We start from the raw sequence: 20,361 nt of genomic DNA on the forward strand, positions 1-20,361 counted from the left end.
ATATACTGACACAGAGTCAGTTCAACCTCACATTTTTAAGAAATTCTGCCTTCATGAATTAATCATTTTACACACCTGGTATTAATCTCTCTAATAAATAGTTGTGATTTTTTTTCAGCCTAATCTTTTTACAATTTTAGCCTGGTTTTCTTTTCTGTTCTCAAATTTAAAAAGACATTTCAATTTGTTATTGAATTTGAGTTGAAGAAAAAATGTTTTTTTTATTTTTACCATTCTAACCTACAGTTTTTTTGTTTTGTTTTGCAGTGTAAAACAGATCAATCCATGGTAGATATATTTAAACAAAATTACATTGTACCTCTTGATTTTCATTAACATTAATTTATCAACGTTAAAGTGAAAAAAAAATACAGTACTGTGAAACATCATAAAAAATACACTAATGTCTAGATCCAGAAGCAAAACCATTGATGGAATTTAAAATCTTTTTTTTTTTTTTTTTTTTTTTGTACTAACATTTTACAAGATCCATCATGATAGAATCCTGAGTCCCAATGATATTTTATTTTTATATTGTTTTGGCAAGTGGCCATATGTTGTCTATGCCCTCAGTTCCCCCAAAATATGTCCAATTAGATTAATCACAGTAATTTTAACTAAGGCCTCACATTTTGACTGGAGCCACTTTAGCGTTACGTGTTTGTTGGCAGGGCAAGTGACAAAAGAAATAACTGAACCTGGGCCTCAGGCTGGCTAAACCATACGCCTCTACAGCAGATGACTAATTTTGACATAAGTTGTCATTCAACACAAGTCTCTGATCACATCTCCTTGAGAAAAAGCAAGCAAAGTGCCAGATGTAACACACACTGCAAAGGCACAGCTGCCTCTACACTCCAGAGGAAAGGATTTTAGCAAGTCAGAATGGTGGGGATGTTTGTAACAAATTATCTATAATATATTGAAAATAAATTGGAAAGTTTTTACTTGATGATCCAAAGAGATTTCTGTCCGTTTGACTCAAATTTTACTCAAATAAAAAAATTGCAATTTTATTTGCAACAAATATATCGTAAATGTAGTTATTTTTTCAAATTAGATTATATTGAACACTGTGCACATTTTTACCAGAACTCCAGTTGTCATTCCTGCTAAAGATTTAGATTTTTTAAACATATTTTTTTACTTATGCCTTTCCTAGAAGGTGCTAGAGTGATGTGCAAATATTTTTACATTTTGTTCTTTAAGTTAAAATAGATATAAGCAACATTTTAAAATATTATTCAGAACAGTGGGTTGGAATTAAATAAATCTTGTTTGAGAGGTATTCACTGTTACTGGCTGGTAAAATATTTATACCTCAGTCTTTAGTATTTTTTTCCCCTCTTATGCTCTGTTTCACTTTTGGGGTCCCTCAGGGCTCAGTTTATGTACCCTCTTATTTTCTAAATTTATCTTCTCTTCCTTCTGTGGCTTAAAACAGAAAATATTGAATTCCATTGGTACTTGTACATAAGCTAGCTGCCTCTGACACCCCCCTTCCGGGCACTAAGGAAACTTGTGGCTTTGAAACATTGAAGTTTACCAACTATCTCTGCCAAATTTCCCCACAACTTTTTGTAATGCAGCTTATAATGCAATTACGTAAAATTTTCTAAATGTTCTTTCAGTATTTTGATAGATATTGAGTCCCGATACCAAAAAAGGACTAAATGAGTTTTATCCTTTTATAATTTTTCTTGTTGAGACGAAGATAACTGCAATAATTTTTCAGATTAAAATCTGATAAATCTAAAGTAAATTATTACATTGAAATGCTAACCCCAAAAAAAAAAAAAAAAAAAAAAAAAACAGATTAACAACAATCTACAAGAATGTGGCATTTTGTAAGAGCTGTGCAAAATTCTGCTAATCAATATTTGATCATGGATAATTGTAAAAGATTTTCAAGATCCCATTTTACACCAAATATGCAGCTATCTTTTTTAGAAAAAAAAAAGTCAAAACTCCAAGTTATGGGTCTGAAAATCTTTGAGGTGAAATGTTTAAAAGTGCAGGAGCCATTTAAAAGATTTACAGAAGAATTTCATAAAATCTCCAAAAGAACGAATCATCAAAAGAAAAGCCTTGGTCAATATCATAAAACTTCAGTTTATAGGTTAAGACCGTCTGTGAAACTAAATGTAAAAGAAACATTTTCTAAAAAGAAAAAAAAAGAAGTCTTGCCTATAGAAATCACCAGAAAAAAAAGTCAAATGTTTTTCAATTTTTTGTGAGTCATGTTCAATTTTACATATTTTTATTATGTGTAAAGTTTAAAAAGATATTTGTTTGAAAAACTTGGTAAACTGAAGTGGGTGTAAAAAATGTGAATTTGATTATGTTCTGGAGAAAGATATTTCAATGTTTAAACGTGAAATTACACAAACCATAATACTTATATGTTAAGGTACCATCCCTGAATAAAAGATAAATAGGCAAAGAACCCAACAGAAGACGCTGACAATATGTGGGTTTCTACAATCTGAGGTCATCAGAGCGATGACAAACAGCTGAGTTAATTGTAACTAAAACCAGGTGTGATTGTGACAGGGGTGGAGGGGGCGAAGCAGTTATGGATGACCTTAATGTGCAAACTAAATACATTCATACTTTTTTATGTTTCTACATCCATTCTATATGGTTAGCACCATTAAAAACTCACATACTATACATTATAGATTCTCAAACCTATGTTATTTTCAGTATGGATCTCATCAATGCTGATTTATGACTGCACAACAGTACAGTAAAAGAGAAATTATGGTTGGAAGGACTGAAGTTGTTTGAATCCGAAGGCCACATTTTTATTTTCACATGACTTCAGGTCAAAATTCGAAGAAAAATAGATTTCAAATGACTGAAAAGCCATTTGTGGTAAAGTGGGTTTTTAATATTGGTGCAGCAGAGTAAATTTCCCCCTGACATGTGTCATGACCTTCCCGGTGGGTCTATTATGACTGACGAGGATGACCACAGCGGATCTACTGCAATCTGAGGCACGCTCACATTTAATGTGCCACATGTGTTATTTGACCTTTGACTCTTAAGACCCCCGTAGTAAACAGCACAGGTTTAAACAGGTAAGCTTGTTAGAGCTTTTTAAATGGAAAGTAAAAGTACCATATACCAGGATATAGGCCCCATATTTTGCATTGTTTATTTCTGGTGTGACTTATACAGCATTCTTCCCTTATTCGTGGATGTTTGGGACCGGAGACATCCGCGGATATGCCAAATCCGCGAATACAGAGAAGCTCCCCGCGCTCTGATGTGCGGAGATGCACCCAGGCACCATAGCACCTTATCCAAGCGTCTTGATTTATCTGAGTTTTTGTGACTAACCGGAAGAGTCACATGCAACCTAAACTCTGGTGTGACTTATACAGCATTCTCCCCTTATTCGCGGGGGTTTGGGACTGGAGACATACGCAGATATGCCAAATCCGCGAATACAGAGAAGCTTCCCGCGCTCTGATGTGCGGAGACACAACTCAGCACGATAGCACCTCATCCAAGTGTCTTGAGTTGTCTGAGTTTTTGTGACTAACCGGAAGAGTTATGTGACTGAAGAAAAAAAAAAAATGTAAATACGCGAAACCGCGAATAAAGGCGAATTTTTTGGCTCCTGCGACCTATATACTCCGGTGCGATTTATATTCTAAAAAATACAAAAAATTTAATCTGAACTGAGGAAAAGTGCAAAACAATACAGTATTAAGGATAAATACTTTGTCTTTTATCTTCTGCAGCTAAGAAAAAATAACCAAAAAAAGCTTATTTTATCTGTTTGTGCTGCAAGTGGTTTGGGATGTGGGAGGGGCTGAGTCACAGGCTGCAATTCTAAAAGATGGGTGACAAAGGTGCAAGTCTATGCAATTTTTGATGCACAATAAAAACTAGGGCTGTCAACATTAAAGCGTCAACGCACACGATTAATAAAATAAATGCGTTAATATTTATTCACGCAAATTAATCACACATGCATCCTCTGCTTCCCATCGGATGGTTCCACGCTTCCATGGCGTGCCGTAATTTCTGACAATGCACACTTTTCTGGCTATTATCCCACTTACGCCATGGTTACTTAGAAAATAATAGATATTCAACTGAATTCAACTCAAAGCGGTATATATGCTGATTGTCACGATGGGGTAAATATAACATCAGTTCAGAGAGAAAGTTCACGCTTGTTTTTGTCCAGAAGATGATGCTTAAGTATGTTTTGAAGCTATGGGCTATGTGACCTGAACTTTTTTTTTTTTTTTTTTAAAGGTATGCATTATAAACATATATTGCGCATCTCTACGCCCTGCAGCCAATCAGAATCAAGAATTCATGGTTTGAGTACATTTAAAGTGCAGAAACACAATGTTTCTTTTTTATGGCTGTTTGTCAGCATCTTTGTTTTCTTGGAGTAATACTGCAGACATAAAAGTTTTTTACAGTTCTGCTTATCTTACTTTTGATGTGTTTTGTGCTCAAAAATTACACTTCTGGGATTTCAGAGCTAACACTTGATACATTTTAAATTTTCAGACAATAAAAATGAAGGAAAAAATGTTCTCTGTGGCCTGTTTTTGTTCAAAAGCTGCATATTGCTATATAAAATGTACCTAGTAAAACATTACAATTAATCACGATTAATCACAATTCAATATTACTGTTTTTTCTTTACTGTTTGTTTTTTTCTTTTGTGTGGGTGCATTAAAATAGTCACAAGAGGTGAGTGAAGGCTCATTAAATATAAAGACAAAGTCACTTGGCTGACAACACCGCAGACAACTGAATATGACACAGTGACATGGGAAGTACAAAAAAAGCAAGTTCATGCCTTTCAACAGTAAAAAAAATAAGAAATAGGTTTAATTTAGAAAACTGACAAAGCGCAATTCATGATCTGACATATCAGTTTGCTGGTGTGTGATCTTTGGGAAATGATGGGAGGGAATGTGTTGAAAATGCCATCAGTGTGCGCGGTGCTTTTGCATATACATAACATTCATATATTTTGATGCCTGGTTATATATTCAGTAGTGTTTTTTTTCTTCTTCTTCTTCTTCTTCTTTGTTTATCTAAGGTTGTATTCTTTTCAAAAATATATGTGCGAACACATTTTTAGTGATGCTTCCATTGTAAGTGAAGGCCAATTTGAATACGAAAGTTAATCTGCACAAGTTATTTAACCTATTCCTGTTTTTCTTTAGCAGTAGTATCAGTATCAGCAACTAAAAACAATAATAAACGTCTTACTTTATCTTAGGCAAACCCCTCTTTTTTTTTTTTTAAGATTATAAGATATGACACTTCAAAACAATGTAAATTTCCACCCACCTGTGCATGATTGTGACTCCATAGGTGTCACACAGCAGAAGCAGAGAAAAAGTCTGTCCTGGCACACATTTTACCCAACATCATATCCTTGTTTCACTTAGATGCAAGTGTAACGGTCATGCCAGCGAGTGCATTGAGGGGGAACATGGTGGCCTGGTCTGTGCCTGCCAGCATCACACCGCGGGAGCTGACTGCCAGGAATGTCACCCCTTTTACCAGGACAGACCCTGGGCCAGGGCCACCGGAGACTCCGCCAACGAGTGTTTGAGTGAGTAGCATGATTTCGGGGTGCTGTCATGAACCCGCTCAGCGCAGCCATCTGGAAAATCCACAGGGCAGTGTTAAATTCAAGTGACAAGCTCACGCTGTCAGGGGTTGTGTAAAATACATATGAGAGTCTGCCCTTCATGGCTATGGGGAAAAATATTTAAGAACCAGATCACAAGCGCTATCATGTCCCCATGCAAAATAAATGTCAGAGAGTTTTATTAAACTGCAAATAAAATGAAATCACCTTTATATATAGGTGAGTAAACTTTGCTGCCAACAGACATAAATGATCCTTTTCTATGGTAAAAAACTGAAAAAATACATAATATTTAGGATTATTGTAGTTGGATTGTATTGCTGTTTTTTCCCCACATGGTTAAAAACTTACCAACATTTGCACACACCTAGTACCCAGTGAACATTTTTTTTTTGACATAATGACCCCCACAAAGAAAAAGATGACATTCTTGCAGACAAGACCTTTTTATATATATATATATATATATATATATATATATATATATATATATATATACATATACTAACAAAACCAGAACATGTTTCAGGGATATTCAAAGCAAGTCTTAAAAATATTATGGGATAGCCACAGGACCTATGACCTGGTGACCTTTTTGTGGCAAAAAAGTCACTTTTAGTATGTTTTACAAATTTAAACTTCTCCTAGGGATTTGGATCTATCGTGTCCCAACTCCTCGGACCTTAATGGGAAACTGAATGAATGAAATGGTTTATTTCAAGCAATCAGGCCACAATACATGAAATAACATATCACTTAGTGAATCACAAGTAGATCGCTTGAAAGGGAGTGGAAGGAAGCGAACTTATATAATCCCACCCCGACTCTACCATACCATTTTCTCTACATAAATTATCAATATCCGGTTCAGGACTTGGAAACTACTTGGAAAAAACGTTTGCTTTGTTTACAAATAAATGTTTAGAAATAAAAGTTGTACATTTTAAACAGTGTTAGCATGGCGAGCTAGCAAAAATTGTCTTCCTCTGTTGCGTGCACATTTTTACCAGAGTATTGTGAACATTTAACACATAAATTCTTCATTCAAGCTGAATCAAACAAAATAACAAACAATATGAACATATAAGGAAGGTAGGCGTAGTTGACAAAAAAACCTCAGAAACCAACAGAAAAGTCGCCATTTTGAAAAAAGTGTTTTTTAATAAATTTGTCACATGAGGAGTTAGAAGGTGGCAGGAGCAGAAGGGGAGAGGGAGGGGCCTATAGAAAGCTCTTAGCCAATGGGGGTGGGTCAAAAGGGGGCACTAAGGACTGCCTGCGGGCCATGTAATACCGCTAGCTACTTTTTAAAATGTAATTTTAGGTACTGTGTTCCTTAAAAAGTGTTTACATTCAAATTGAACCCTATGCATTTATGTTTGCAAGCCTGCTCCCATCTGTTCCTATTATATACGAATTAACTTGGCTCACCCCTCCATGTTCTTTTTCTAAATGCCGCCAAGGATGAAATGTAATTGGCTCAGGGATAAAAACCTTCAAAGGACAGTGGCTCCCAATTTTATTTTCTTATGTTTTTCTTTTTGTGTTTTGCTTAATTCTATTAAGCAGCAAGTTTGTTTTAATTACTCTCACTCTTAGTTCCAAGCAGATGGCGTCTCAAATAGCCTACTGCACCCAATTTAATCAAGGCTGTATATTATAAGCGTGGCACACAAAAGCAGCTCAGACTGTAAAAGTGTAAAAGCTCAACCCCTCTGTGTAATTGCACTGTTCTGTGTGCCATAAAAATTACTCTGACAGAGTTTGCTCCGTTGACCTTTTATATAAATTACAAACACAAACTATTAATGCAATATTCAGCTTGGGTGAAAAAATGTTGAAGGAAGGGCTTTTTTTGTCCTGGTAATTAAGGAAGTTGAATGTAATCATTATTGACTATAATTATTTATTGATAAAAACTTTTAAAACAATCCAGAAATAAGTGTAAATTTAATTAGTTTAATCTTCTAAGCACAAAATTATATATAAGGACTAAAAACAAGTGGTAGAGATAATGAATTTTGATTACATGGATTATAGAAAAACATTTTAATAGTAAAAACCAAAACAAAGTATTTTAGTAGTTTTAAAAACCTAAATTTGCTATGCATTTTAAAAAATAGAATATGATAGTTTATTAAATGCTTAAAATCTGTCTTCCTGGCTAGATGAATAAGTTCAGAGACAAAAACAAAATACTGAGAATATTAAATTTACTGGGAGAAAAAAGCCTAAAGGAGGAGGCAATTTCTATTTTTGGTTAGTTCTAAAGGCATTATACCCAAAGAAGACATTTTCTGAATCTGTTGGACTAAATTCCCATTCAGGTTACAATGAGAGTTGTGATAAGTCTATCAGAAGAATGAAATCCAGTTCGGCGAAAAACTTCAAGACCCACTCCCGATCCTCTTTAGAACTATTTTAAAAGTTTCCCCAGTGGTCTTTAATTGTGATTATGCCATTTTTAGCCAAAACCAAAACACATGATTTTTCAGGACATAGTTTCTGCAAAGTGTCAGTAGTTTATTAAGGTGCTTAGAGACCGACTTGTCCTCAAGCAGTCACTTTTAATATGATATGTCTATGCAAACTCGCATAGACCAGAATTTTGGACTTCCACATTTCTATGAAAGTTTCAAATCAAGTGTTCATTGATTGTTTACTGAAAGTTCAACCGGTTAAACTTTTTAATGGCTAATGGCGGCAATGCAGCACTGTGACCAATTGAGGACTCTATTTTAGTAGACACGTGTGGATAGCGCACGCTGCAAAACACAGAAGTACCAACTGTTGTAAACATGATCACAAGGAGAAATTAATAACTCTATCTCGTGGTAATTTACAGCCCTTCACAACCCCAACCTAACATTACGAGCACAATAAAAATGGCCAGCAATTATGGAGGAATCCAGCCCCACAGTTTTGAGCCAGATGCCAGGTCGGACCAGAAAAACATAGATCTAGTTTTCTGTAAAGGGATCTATCAGAACGTAGCGGAGTAGTGAGCTCATCAGTAGAAATCAAGGGTGTGTGAGAGCAACAGACAGAAGAGTGGCGGACTTCCTTGTAGGGATGCTGCAGTTAAATGATTCAGGCCAGACAGCTTTATTTGTCGGCCAATAAAGTGCTTTACTGAGGCAGAATACAGGAATATTAAATCAATAAAATCTAAAATAAAAAAAGAAATCAATTAAGACAGAGCTGTGATGCTGGAAAATGTAAAATTACTCATTCATTTGTTTGAAGCCACTGGAAATACACTTTTGTAAGGAGCATTCAATGTTTGGATGTTGCCATATTTTCTCTGCCAACTGAAAGCGTTTCACTCTTGTGTAGAAAGGGACCCAAAGGGTCCACATCCTGCTGGGCTGTGGGATCATAGTGTGGAGGAAAACAAGCCCACACTCATGAACGGCAGAATAAGCATTATGGTGTTGGCAAACACGGTTTGGAAAGTTTTCCCGTGCTATGACAAACAAACTTAACCCTTTTCTTCAACCAACAAATGAATTTTTTTAACATCATTTGTCAAAACGTATGTTTTGACAAAATCCACAGTTTTTTTTTTGGTGTAGTTTGCCAAATCTTATATAGGGGTTAGCAAAACTAATAATTTGGTTGCAACATTTTAGATGTCTTAAAGAAATCCAACTGCGTCCAAAAAAAAAAAAAAAATCTGCGTCCATCCTTTTAAAATGTCCTTATATTGAAGTTAGTGGGTGAAAAAAAAATTAAAAGCTTGTTTTCCAATTTAATGCCAATTTAGAATGAACTATTTAGCAGGTAGATCAAATGGGAACAAATGTCTGACCTTTTGAGACACAAAAAACTTTTAAGGTTATCAATACGGTAATAATAGAGATATATGTAGAGTTTAATGACACAGGCGCAGTGAAATACCATGGATGAATTATTTTTCAGCATTTTATGGCTGATTTAGTTTTCTTTTAGCCTATTTAGATGTTGAAATGTCAGTTCTTGGTCCACTTTCCTTGTAAGAAAAAAATAAAAAACACCTGTTTTAAATTTAGTTTAAAGGACTTTAGGGGAAAAAGTTTAACCTATTTCTTGATATTTTAGAAATTGATTTTTTTTGAGGACCTAAATATGGGATATTATGGATGTCTATGTAAGTCTATGTAAAGACAAATGAAAAAAAGAAAAAAAAACATGTGGAAGATATAGAATAAAATTTTTCTTAATTGATGTTTTCCCGCCTGAAGTCATTACGTGATCGATGTAATGGGTTCATAAGTTTCCGGGGTCATCCAAGTTAAAATCCTTTTTTTTTCTGTGACATTAGTCAAAGCTGAAAAAAAAACTTGATACTTCTTGACCATAAATTGAAGTTCTCCTCTTTTGTCCTATTATTTTACCCTCATATTATTAAAATAGCCAGAGACAGATTGATATTTAAGTTAAAATTACTGTTGTCTTTAGTTTCTAATGAAATGAAAATATTTAGTGACTATAATGACTTACAGTTCTATTTGAGTTCAAGCAGACATGATCATCAATCTTGTATCTTTTATTTCATTTTAGTGTTGTATATTTAAAACATGTAAAATATAGTTTAACATTTACATGTAATAAATGGGGAAAAGTAGCACATTTTCAATTAATTTAAGATCAACTGTCTTTATTTTCACTGTAAGTTGTGGATTTAGGTTTTGTGTTTCTTCCTGAAGTGCGGTCACACTAGTTTTCAGTCTTTAATTATTCACATCTCCTTCTATTCAGTTAATTACCCCTCACTGTATTTAAGGTTAATCAAGTTTTCCGTTTGTCGCCATTTTGTTCTGCTGTGTTTGAGGCTCAAGTCTTTCCAAAACCGTTTACTCTTGTCATTTTCTTTTTTTTTTCAGTTTCTGTCCATCAAGTTTATGTTCAATTCAGTTCAGCGTTTCCTTAAGTTGCCTTCATCCCCTTCTCGATGTTAGAAACTCCAACAAATATAGACTAAAAGTCTGTTTTTGTTTGTTTTTTGATGAATACTTTCTACATTGGTTTGATAAAATGGACAAGTTTTAAATTATATTTGTTTATTTTCCAGAATATTGTGTCTATGCCCATGTGTTTTTAACTTTTTATGTCAAGTGAACATTTTTAACTGTTTTAAATTAAAATGAAAATTAAAGCTAAAAATGTAAAATATAAATGTAAATGTAAAAATATACATTCAACATATACAGTCAACCTCATCTTCTGGCCACGTGTCACCTGAGAAACTGGTTTTGCATCTTTGAGAGCTTGTATTTTTTTTTATTTATTTACTAGAATTGAGGGAATAATGTTTATTTTTTTCCAAAGTAAAATTCCTGGTGATCTAACCATTGACTACATATGAAAACTGGACAGAGCAAGTGTGATGTCACCCATAGGAAACGTCTTACTTCTGGTTCCAGCCCAATGAAGTCAATTCAGTTGCCATTTTTCTACGATATGGATGCCGCCATGTTGGAGCCAGTCAACAGCGATTGCTTCGAGTCGGTCTAAGCCATGTTTCTATGACAACTACTGTCACCAATCAAGAGTGAGCTTGTTTGAAGTCCAAACCCCTTATAATGAAAAAAAGGTTTATTTTACTATAGAAGTCTATGGGATCTGGGCTTCCTGGAGCCAGCAGGTACTTTGTAATTGGAATGGAAGGGGGAGGGGTCGCTCAGTCCAGCTCTCACATACTGTCACCAGATCTAATGAGTCCAGTTGGGTAGTTGGCACTTATCCACTCCCTAAAAGTCACCATGTGAAACCCAAATGAATCAAAAACATGCTGATTTCCTCTGTTTGAGCTCTAGAAATGTTTTTAATACTATAATTGAACGAGGATAAACTAACACTTAACCTATTAAGCATTATTAAAGGATTATTTCAACTTTCTTCCATTAGTTTGAAAGTTGAGTGCTCAGTGAGATCTCACTCTCTCAACCTTTACAGATTTCTTTAAATCAAAGTTGTTCTTCACAAATGACTGTACCTCCTGGACTTTAACCCTCTTCTCTTCAGTGTAGCTGAGACATTTAATCGTCTTATAAAAATGTCCAATGCTCTACTTTAATCTACTAATATAGGTTGCGACACCAAGTCTATATGACTGAGGTGGAAATCCTATTTATATTAAATTCACTTCCAAACCCCTCCCTTTATAATTGATGTGCAAAAACAATTGTTATGAAGAACAAAGGAGCCTTTTACTCTGGAGGGGAATAAACACGTTCTTTTAATTAATCAATCTAGGTAACACTAAAAGGAATTGACTTTTTCCTCTTTAAATTGGACATTTGAGGGCAAAGCCCTGAACCACAAAAGAAATTAAGAGCTATGCACACGGGATATTACATGTCAATATTTATTACTAAGCTATAATAAAAGAAACATTATAAGCTGTCGAGGACGTTTTTAGTAGGCCGTCTTCTATCTTATTTGCCTAACATGCAAATCTTGCTCTTTTTCCATCTTAAATCTATTTTTTTTTTAAATTCCTAATTTCAAATGGAATTTATTGACAGCCAATGAATTGATTCTTTTTTTCATTGCTTTTTTTAGACCTGCGTTGCAAGGTGTTAGCCAACGTTCTGCTCCACAATGCATCACATAAGCAATTAGTACAGTGGGCTTGTGTAAATACAATACAAAACAAAAAAAAGAAATGGTTAAAAACCTAACTTTGTTGTGCAGTGCAGTGATGTTGCTGGAAATGATTCTTGTTGATTCATTCGTTCAAGATTCTGCTCGGTTCCGACACAACAGAATTCAAATAATCAGGAATTTGTTTGTTAGATTAACATTATACATTTGTAAGTATGTGACCTTGATTTGACAGCACACAAAAAGATATTGCTGTCCAAAAAAAACAAAAACAAAAAAAAAATTCTTTATGTTTGAAGTTTTCAAAAGAGCACCTATATGTTCCTCAGCACTACAGGCAAAATATTCTGTAGACAAATTAAACAAAACTTGAGTTCTTTGGAGGGAATGCTATGTGGAGAGGAAAAAAAGGCACAATACATCAAAAACCTCATCCCAAATGTGAATCATGGTGGAGGAAGCATCATGGTTTGGAGCTGCTTTGCTGAATTTTTTTGTTGTTTTTAACAAGTTATTGTTGCATCATGAAAGAGGACATTTATTAAGCAAGTTATTATAAATGTGTTTATTTAAATCCTGGTAGATCAGGAGCAGGTGAAAAAAAGTGGAAATTGGAAAAAGTTATGGCGTGCCCCCCCTGCTCCGCTACACTCTGATGCATCCTCCTGCAGACAAATACATCCATGTACGTCTTCGTTTTTGTTGTCTGAACTCAAAATTGAACGACTGGATAGCTCTTATACCGCTCGACATCTTTGTTGCACATTGTGCGGAGCTGTAAGTTAGTGGGAGAGAGGATAAACAAAGGGATGATGGGAAATTAGAGCAGGTTTACTCAATAGTTTTGCCTACAACTCAGAGGCAGTAGAAGTTTCTTCAATTTGCCCCAAAAACAGCAGAACTGTAATTAAAAGATTGATTTTACAATCAATTAAAAGATAATTGGAGTGGGACTCTGAAGGAAAAGAGATTCATAAATTTAATTTATCTATTTTGCAGTGTCAAAGTGAAGTCAATTTTTGATTTATCCCTTTTTTTCTTTTAAATTCACCACTAAAAGTGACATTTCTAAAAATATTCTAATAACAGAGAAGTTATAAAATGTATTAAAATTATTTTTAAAAAGAAAAAATCTTCAATTCTAAAAGTTTTAACCTTGAATTTGTATTGCATCTGATTTATTAACCTGTGTTTGTGAAAACACAAAAAGAGCATGCGTTGTTGGAGGGTTCCTTTATCTCTGTGGGTTTGGTGGTTGGTCAGACATCGCATTCATCCAGGAAATTTAATGTAAAAATGAGAAATTACTATGCCTGCAGGGATTGTGGTCCCTCTCTGCAAATTATTTTGCAACAGTATAAAGAAATAATTCATATAAAGTGAAGATGACTGGGAAGAGGTTTGCATTTCCTGTCACAGACGCACAGCAAAGTGGCATCGTTCTCCCAAACCCATTTCCTGTTGCTGGAAGAGGGCTCCAAGGCACCTCAGTGATTATTACGGCATAAATTCAACACCAATAATATGAAAGGAAAACAGTTAAATTGTAAAAAAAATAAACAAATGTTTATTTTTTTAATTCCTCACCTTTTAAAATGCTCCAACATTCACACCTCAGTAGCTTATAAATTAAACATAGCACATTTCCTGACTGATATTGCCACTAATCTTTAAACCTGCCGAAAAAGTCATGAAAATGCATAAATTAGAGCCAGAAATGTTATGTAAATGTGATTGCAAATGCTACAGATCGCATTCCCATTACAGAATCTGTGCTAATAACCTGTAATTACCAGGTTTGAAATGTTGGTGCTGCTTTTAAACTTTTAGCCATTTCCCTATTCATTATTATAGTTCACATTAGCAAATTTCGTATTTTGCCTCATCCTTTTCAGAAACTCATTATGCTCTTTTCATGCATTGTCTCATTTGGTTTGGGAAATATTCACATCAGTCGCTTTTGTATTAAAAAGCCTATTTCCTGCCACCCACACTGCTGTTAAAAGTAATTCAGATTTATAAAAAAAGATAGTAGCATTAATGAATGTGAAACCTACCTCTCACATCTTTTTATTTAGCTTTGATTCCCAATCATTTTGCATGGTATGCTTGCTATGCCATGCACCAGTTTCAAGCTTTCTTCAGGAGATGTTGACTGAAGAAACCACAGGAGATGAGGAGGAGAATAACTCTTACTAATTTCACTGAGACAAAACCCCCAAAGAGAAATGTGAGATCCGTGTTGATGTCGGTGTAGGCCTGCTATGCAAATTAAAGAGGGGTTGGAAATGCTCAGCAGGAGCCTGAAAGTGCTGCAGGACTTGTCTCTCAGGGGGAAGTTATTGTCACAGTTTCAGCAAAGGCATTGGACCATTCATTTGTCTCAAAGGGACAAAACGGGGTTTATTGTGGTGAAGGTTTCCAATTAGAGAACAAAGGCACACAGAAGGGTGATTCAAGTGTTGTGTGGGCAGAGCCTGGCCTTTGATTTGCCAAATTACTGACCCGCATTAGCTGCTACAATTCATTTTGTCTTATTTTTCCAATTTATTTTGAACCGTTTTTGTTTTTAAGGAAAGCAAAAAGTGTTTTCTTACTAAAGGCTTAGGGACAACAGAACTCACAGGTGGATAAGTCTGTCTGCAGGCAAAAATGGGCTGATTGGTAAAGGATATTCAGGTAGTCTGAATAGTCACCATACCCTCCCGTGATCCACCTTTTGCACGTGTAAACTGGATGGGGGGAGCAACAGACCCTCACTCAGTATATGGAATGCTTGAGGGGTGAAAGAACGGCCAATTTTTATACCTATCACACAATATGCTAGTCATGCATGAACCATGCGTGATTACCGCGCTATATATATATATGCAATTCATTAGTGATTAGTGTGTAAAATATGTAGTTTTATTGTGATTGTGTCATATGCACAATATCAAAGTTAATCATTGATGCTCCATGCATGAAAGTGCATTAGCTTGATACTAATGTTTAATGGAATTTCCCATCGTACGGCTAACACTAATGCTCTGTCGACCTAAACATACATTGCTGACTAAATGAACATCTTTATAAACTCACAGACATGAATTTTCCAAACTTTTTTAAGAATATATATTTTAAAATAACAATTTGTGGTCTAAAACATCATTTTTTTCCCTCATACTGTCTTCTTCTTCTTCTGGAATAAGGTGTAATCCTAAAGCGCGAGCTCCACCTAGTGGCCAAACTGAAACGCTCCCCAGGAGAAGCAGAACAATGTTTACAATGTTAACGATCTGAACTTTTTTGTTAGAACTTCTGCTTTTAAGAATCCATGTATGCAATTAAGAATCTCATTATTTCACCAATACCTTTTACAATATGTGAAATTTATGAGATCAATAGGAATATATTCAAATCATATAGTAGATTATTAATGTATTTCTAAACAAATGTGTCTAAATGTGTAAACTCAAAATTGAATGGAGTTGAAGAATCAAAAAAAATCTGAATCAAATCGATTTAAGCTCTTGAGAACCGAATTGTTTCTGGAAATGATAACCGATACCCAGCCCTACATGGAACGGTCATGGATGGAAACAAATTTGTGTATGCACCTTGTAAAAATCATGCACAATTGCATAATATTTACATTATAATTGCATTTAAACTATGTGAAATAGGTATAAATTAGCGAAAATTTCCAAATAATAAAATTTAAATAAAACAGGAAAACCTCTGCTTTTTTGTCTCCTCTTCTTTCCTTTTGTGACCTTAAAGCTGATCCTGAGGGCTTCTTTATTCTGCCCTTAAAGTTTTAAATAAGCACTAACAAAGAGAAAAAACTTTGTTTAAAACATATGTCTTCATGAGCATCAGAAGTTCCATGTTTTCTTGGGGTTGTGCATTAACAAATAAGATAACTTTGTATTTTCTTCAAATCTAGCATTGAATTCTATCCGGACTTCAAACACGGTTTTAAAAATAAAACTATCAGACTGCAGCATATAATCAAATTACTGTGCCTTCAGGATGAATCATGTTTTTTTCTTTATTCTGCATGAATAAAGTCATATCTAAAGGTACTATTTAGGGAAAAGAACAGTAAAGAAAAAGTATTTCTTTGTGGGTTGGAGAAAACTAAACTTTGTATTAAAGTTGTTGTCAGGAAATATTCACTGATAGAAATGTTTTTATGTTTAGCTGTGTGTTGCAGACTTAAAAAAATGTTGTTTTATGTCTAAAAAAATGTTTCCATCAGTGTTAGTGTGTATTGCTTTGGTTAAATTGGACTAAAAATGACTTTCAAACCACGGTGGACCATTCTTCATTTGAATCTCTACAGTGTGGCTCACCCGCAGCAATGCAGACGATCTATTGTTTGCTGAGCTGGCTTTAGCAGCAGGGTTGAATTTATGCTTCAGCGCAGGAAGCCTACACATTGAGAGTGATCCTGAGGCTGTGCCTTCCCTTAGAAAAGGACTGTGAAAAAACCAACCGCGTCGAAGAGGTGGCTGTGGGTGGACAGGCCGGTAAATGTCATCCAGATGGTCAATCGTAGCCTGAAGAGAATGTGGGGTCTTTGTGTTACCAAGATGTTGGGGAAAAAGAGAATGTAACTGATTGGTCTCACTTTGGTGCTTAGAGCAATCCTCATCCCACATAGAGACAAATTAGTGGTAAAGGCAACACACTAAAGTGTTTGCAGAATGATTTGTCATCATTTCCTTTAGACTGTGAAAATTAGTTAGAGACTGCTGTCATTTAGCTTCCTTATTGGCTGCATGGAGTCATTCAAACGTGCATGGATGTCAGTGAGCAATGCATTTTTTTTTCCAAAATCAAGAAGTGTCTTTTATTTTAAGACATTTAAGAAATTTGCTTTGGAGTTGTGGGCGGGGCTGTACCGGTTTGCTTTTAACCATAACAAAACAAAGTGAAATTAAACCGATTTTAGCACTCGAAGAAGTTAAATACATATTAAAAATATAGTACACAACAAAATGACAGAAAGCATGAAGTGTGTTGATGCAGAAGAGTCTCAAAATGGAGCAAACAAACAGATGAGAGCCTGCAGGGCAGTAGAGTGGCAGCAGAGGATCTGGAAGTGGCAGGAAGACCAGAGGAAGAGTCCTCCGGAAGAGCTCCTCTGGCAGATCTTTTGTCTCTAGCATCTGCTGGTTGAACACCTGCGCAGGAGGAGAAAAAGTACAGGAACCAGAAACGCACTCAGATGGCCCAAGGAGTGTAGCAGGGGCCGTTACCGTGGAGAAAGCCAGCACTCATTTCCCATCATTCCTTTGTTTACACTCTCTCCTGCTAGCTTACAGCCTCTCAAGCTAACATTAGCGAGAGCTAACATTATAATACTTAGAAAATGCAGTTTTAATCTTAAAGTATTTTATTTATGTCCTTCATCGTGAGAAAATGCTACAAGAACATTTTAAAACACCAAAACAAAGTTTTCATTGGAGTGGGTCTTAAAAACCAAACTGTTCCTATGTACACATATTGTTAAAGGATGAAGGAACAATTTTTGGCATAGAAAGTTGTCAACATATTGTTGATTTATGTTATTTCTGTTAGCAGTTTAAAGTAGTTGGTTATATTAAAAAATGGCATAATTGTGAGAGTGGGAAAAAGAAATTCCTCATTCTGAGCCAGCTCAAATGAACTTTTTTGGAGACATTTTACTGTAAATATGTTTAAAACAATAATCTGGTAACTTATAACCCACATTGTAGGAATCTAAGTCACACATTTTAGCCTGTGACCCCCAAAGTCATTACATCTCGACTTACTGAACTAAAACCAAGACTGTACGAATTTTTGTTACGTTGAAAATTTACAACTGATTTAGCCAAAGAGTGTTTGAGTTTTTACATAGAAACCAAGAAGAATAGGTTGTTTAATAGGTTTATTTCAAGTAACTTAAAAAAAACTAAAGAAAAGAAAAGTTCAAAACAGATATGTCACATAAATTGAGATATTTGTATCTACGCCGTGTCACATTGAATCCATTAAATATATTTGTCAATCAAAGTTTGATTAATTGCTGAAAGGGAGTTGGAAGAAATTAGAATAATTTTTTTTTCCTTTTTAGTTTTTATGCAAAAATTGAAAAAGCTGAAGTCAAGACATTTCTTCCACACTCAGAGCACATGATCAATAAATTAGTATTATAGCAGCATAGAAATGTAAAAAAATATTTTTTATAGTTGGTGTGGAAGAAATCGTATTTTCTCTTTAAGTTTGTATGAAAATTAACCAAAACTAAGATACAAACTAGGCAAAATGAGACTTTTCCATCTCATATTTGCACTATTTTTTAAGGCAAAAGTGCACAAAAATGCAAACATTTTGTTATCCTGTTAAGAACTACCTTAAACATGAATGTCATTGAGCCACTTCGATCCAGAAGATCATTTCTTAGAGCCATAATGTCTCGCTGAATAAGTGATTTTCTGGATGAAAGAACATTTATTTTCTTAATTTAAAAAAAGTTACAAATCCTGTGTCCTCAAGACGTCCACCTATTGAAATTGAGCTTGTTAAATTATTCGTGAACATGCTTTAACTAATAAACACTTAAAATAATGTTTTATTTCTTTACATACGTTGTGAATGGTTTCAATAACATAATTGTGTTGAATTTTATAAACTAAATTACTATAGACTGGATGAAAAATTCAGACATGCAGTGTGTTGCAGAAAATAGAAGTTATTGCCTTCTTTTCTTTTCAAGTTACACTTTTCAAATCTGAAATATTTTGCAAAGCACCATCGAGCCAGTACCGTCCTGCTGCACTGGACGACGACACGACCACAGCCGCACTCTGACAAACAAATGAGGGGAAGCCATTGTGTCTAGATGAGATTTTTGACCGGAACAATGGTTAGATGTGTCTCCTCTTGAGCATTCTACACACTTTAGTATACTTCAATAGGAAGACATAAAGCAGCTGTCCTTTCTGCTGCCTGTTCTAAATGATGGGATTCATGCTTCATTTAGAAACAACTCATAGCAACAAAAGAAAGTATTTGAGGATATGTGACTTTTTGGTAATACTGAAAAATAAAAAGTAGTATTTTTGGGATAATTAGACAATTAATTTGAATTTTGCATGTTTAAAAGAAATGTTGGCAGGCCCTAAAGACTGAGAAAAGTAAGTTTGTCTGAGGGATAATGTGCTATTTACCACTCAACCAAACATGACTGATTAAAACAATCACAAACTAGATAAAATTAGATTTGGAATCAGGAGAAATCGAGCTGTGCCTCGTCTTCTAAGGAGCCGCGAGTGCCTGCTGAGGGAGCAGATTGACAGATCTTATTGGCCGTGGTCTAGTTCAATACAGCATGCCAGCAGGAGGAGGAGAGAGTCAATCCAGCAATGATCAACTGTGGCAGCAGTGCTTTTGTTAATCGCACTGAAGTTTTGCCAAATTAGTAGATTAAGAAAAAGAAGTGTAATCTTTTACTTTTTTTTTTTTTTTTTTTTACATAACAGCTAAGAAATAAAGCATCCGTTCACTTCTTGATCATGCGTAGGTGTGCGTGAGCACATGTGGTGCTTCGCTGACATGCAGTGAGGAGTTTTCCCCCCAACATTCTGGAGCATAAATCTGATTCGACTTAGTTTGATGCTTCTGCAGCACTAATCAGTGGAGCATGCAGCAGCTCCAGAGCTAAAGGTGAGCAGATGCTTTGAACCCCACACATCTATTGATCTTTTTTATTTTTCACTTTAAAAAAAAGCTTTACCTCCATAAATTGTATTAGCATCTCTAAAGGCAGAAATGGCGACACTGAGATGCTTTAAAGAATATTAGTAATAAGTCATCAAAACGTCAGTTAAATGAAAACTTCATCACTGAACATTTTGATATTTGGATTTTATCATGCAAACATGTGAATAGAATACCCTGTCACAGTTATTTTAGACATAAATGACAGAAACTAGGAAGCAGTGTACGTTCTTGTGGCCTTTTTCTGATAATTAATGGACATATTTTAAGAAAGTCAAGCTTAAAATTGCATTTTTTTGTATTTCTTTATTCAAATCATTGTGAATCGGAAGCTTATGACACCTTTGATTGCTTTGATTCCTCACTCATATTTTATTACCTCTGGTTACACTTGTAAGCAT

General features: G+C 34.9%; 1 protein-coding gene across 1 annotated transcript in view; it reads left to right on the forward strand.

Moving 5' to 3' along the window:
- lamc3 (laminin, gamma 3) overlaps positions 1-20,361 on the forward strand; it is a 174,230-nt gene that overhangs the window by 39,905 nt on the left and 113,964 nt on the right. The window contains exon 4 of the mRNA XM_024299112.2: positions 5,436-5,602. Coding sequence (XP_024154880.1) covers positions 5,436-5,602 — 167 coding nt within the window. The remainder of the gene's footprint in view (positions 1-5,435; positions 5,603-20,361) is intronic.

Source organism: Oryzias melastigma, linkage group LG12 (assembly GCF_002922805.2).
Source record: "Oryzias melastigma strain HK-1 linkage group LG12, ASM292280v2, whole genome shotgun sequence".
Taxonomy (NCBI): domain Eukaryota; kingdom Metazoa; phylum Chordata; class Actinopteri; order Beloniformes; family Adrianichthyidae; genus Oryzias; species Oryzias melastigma.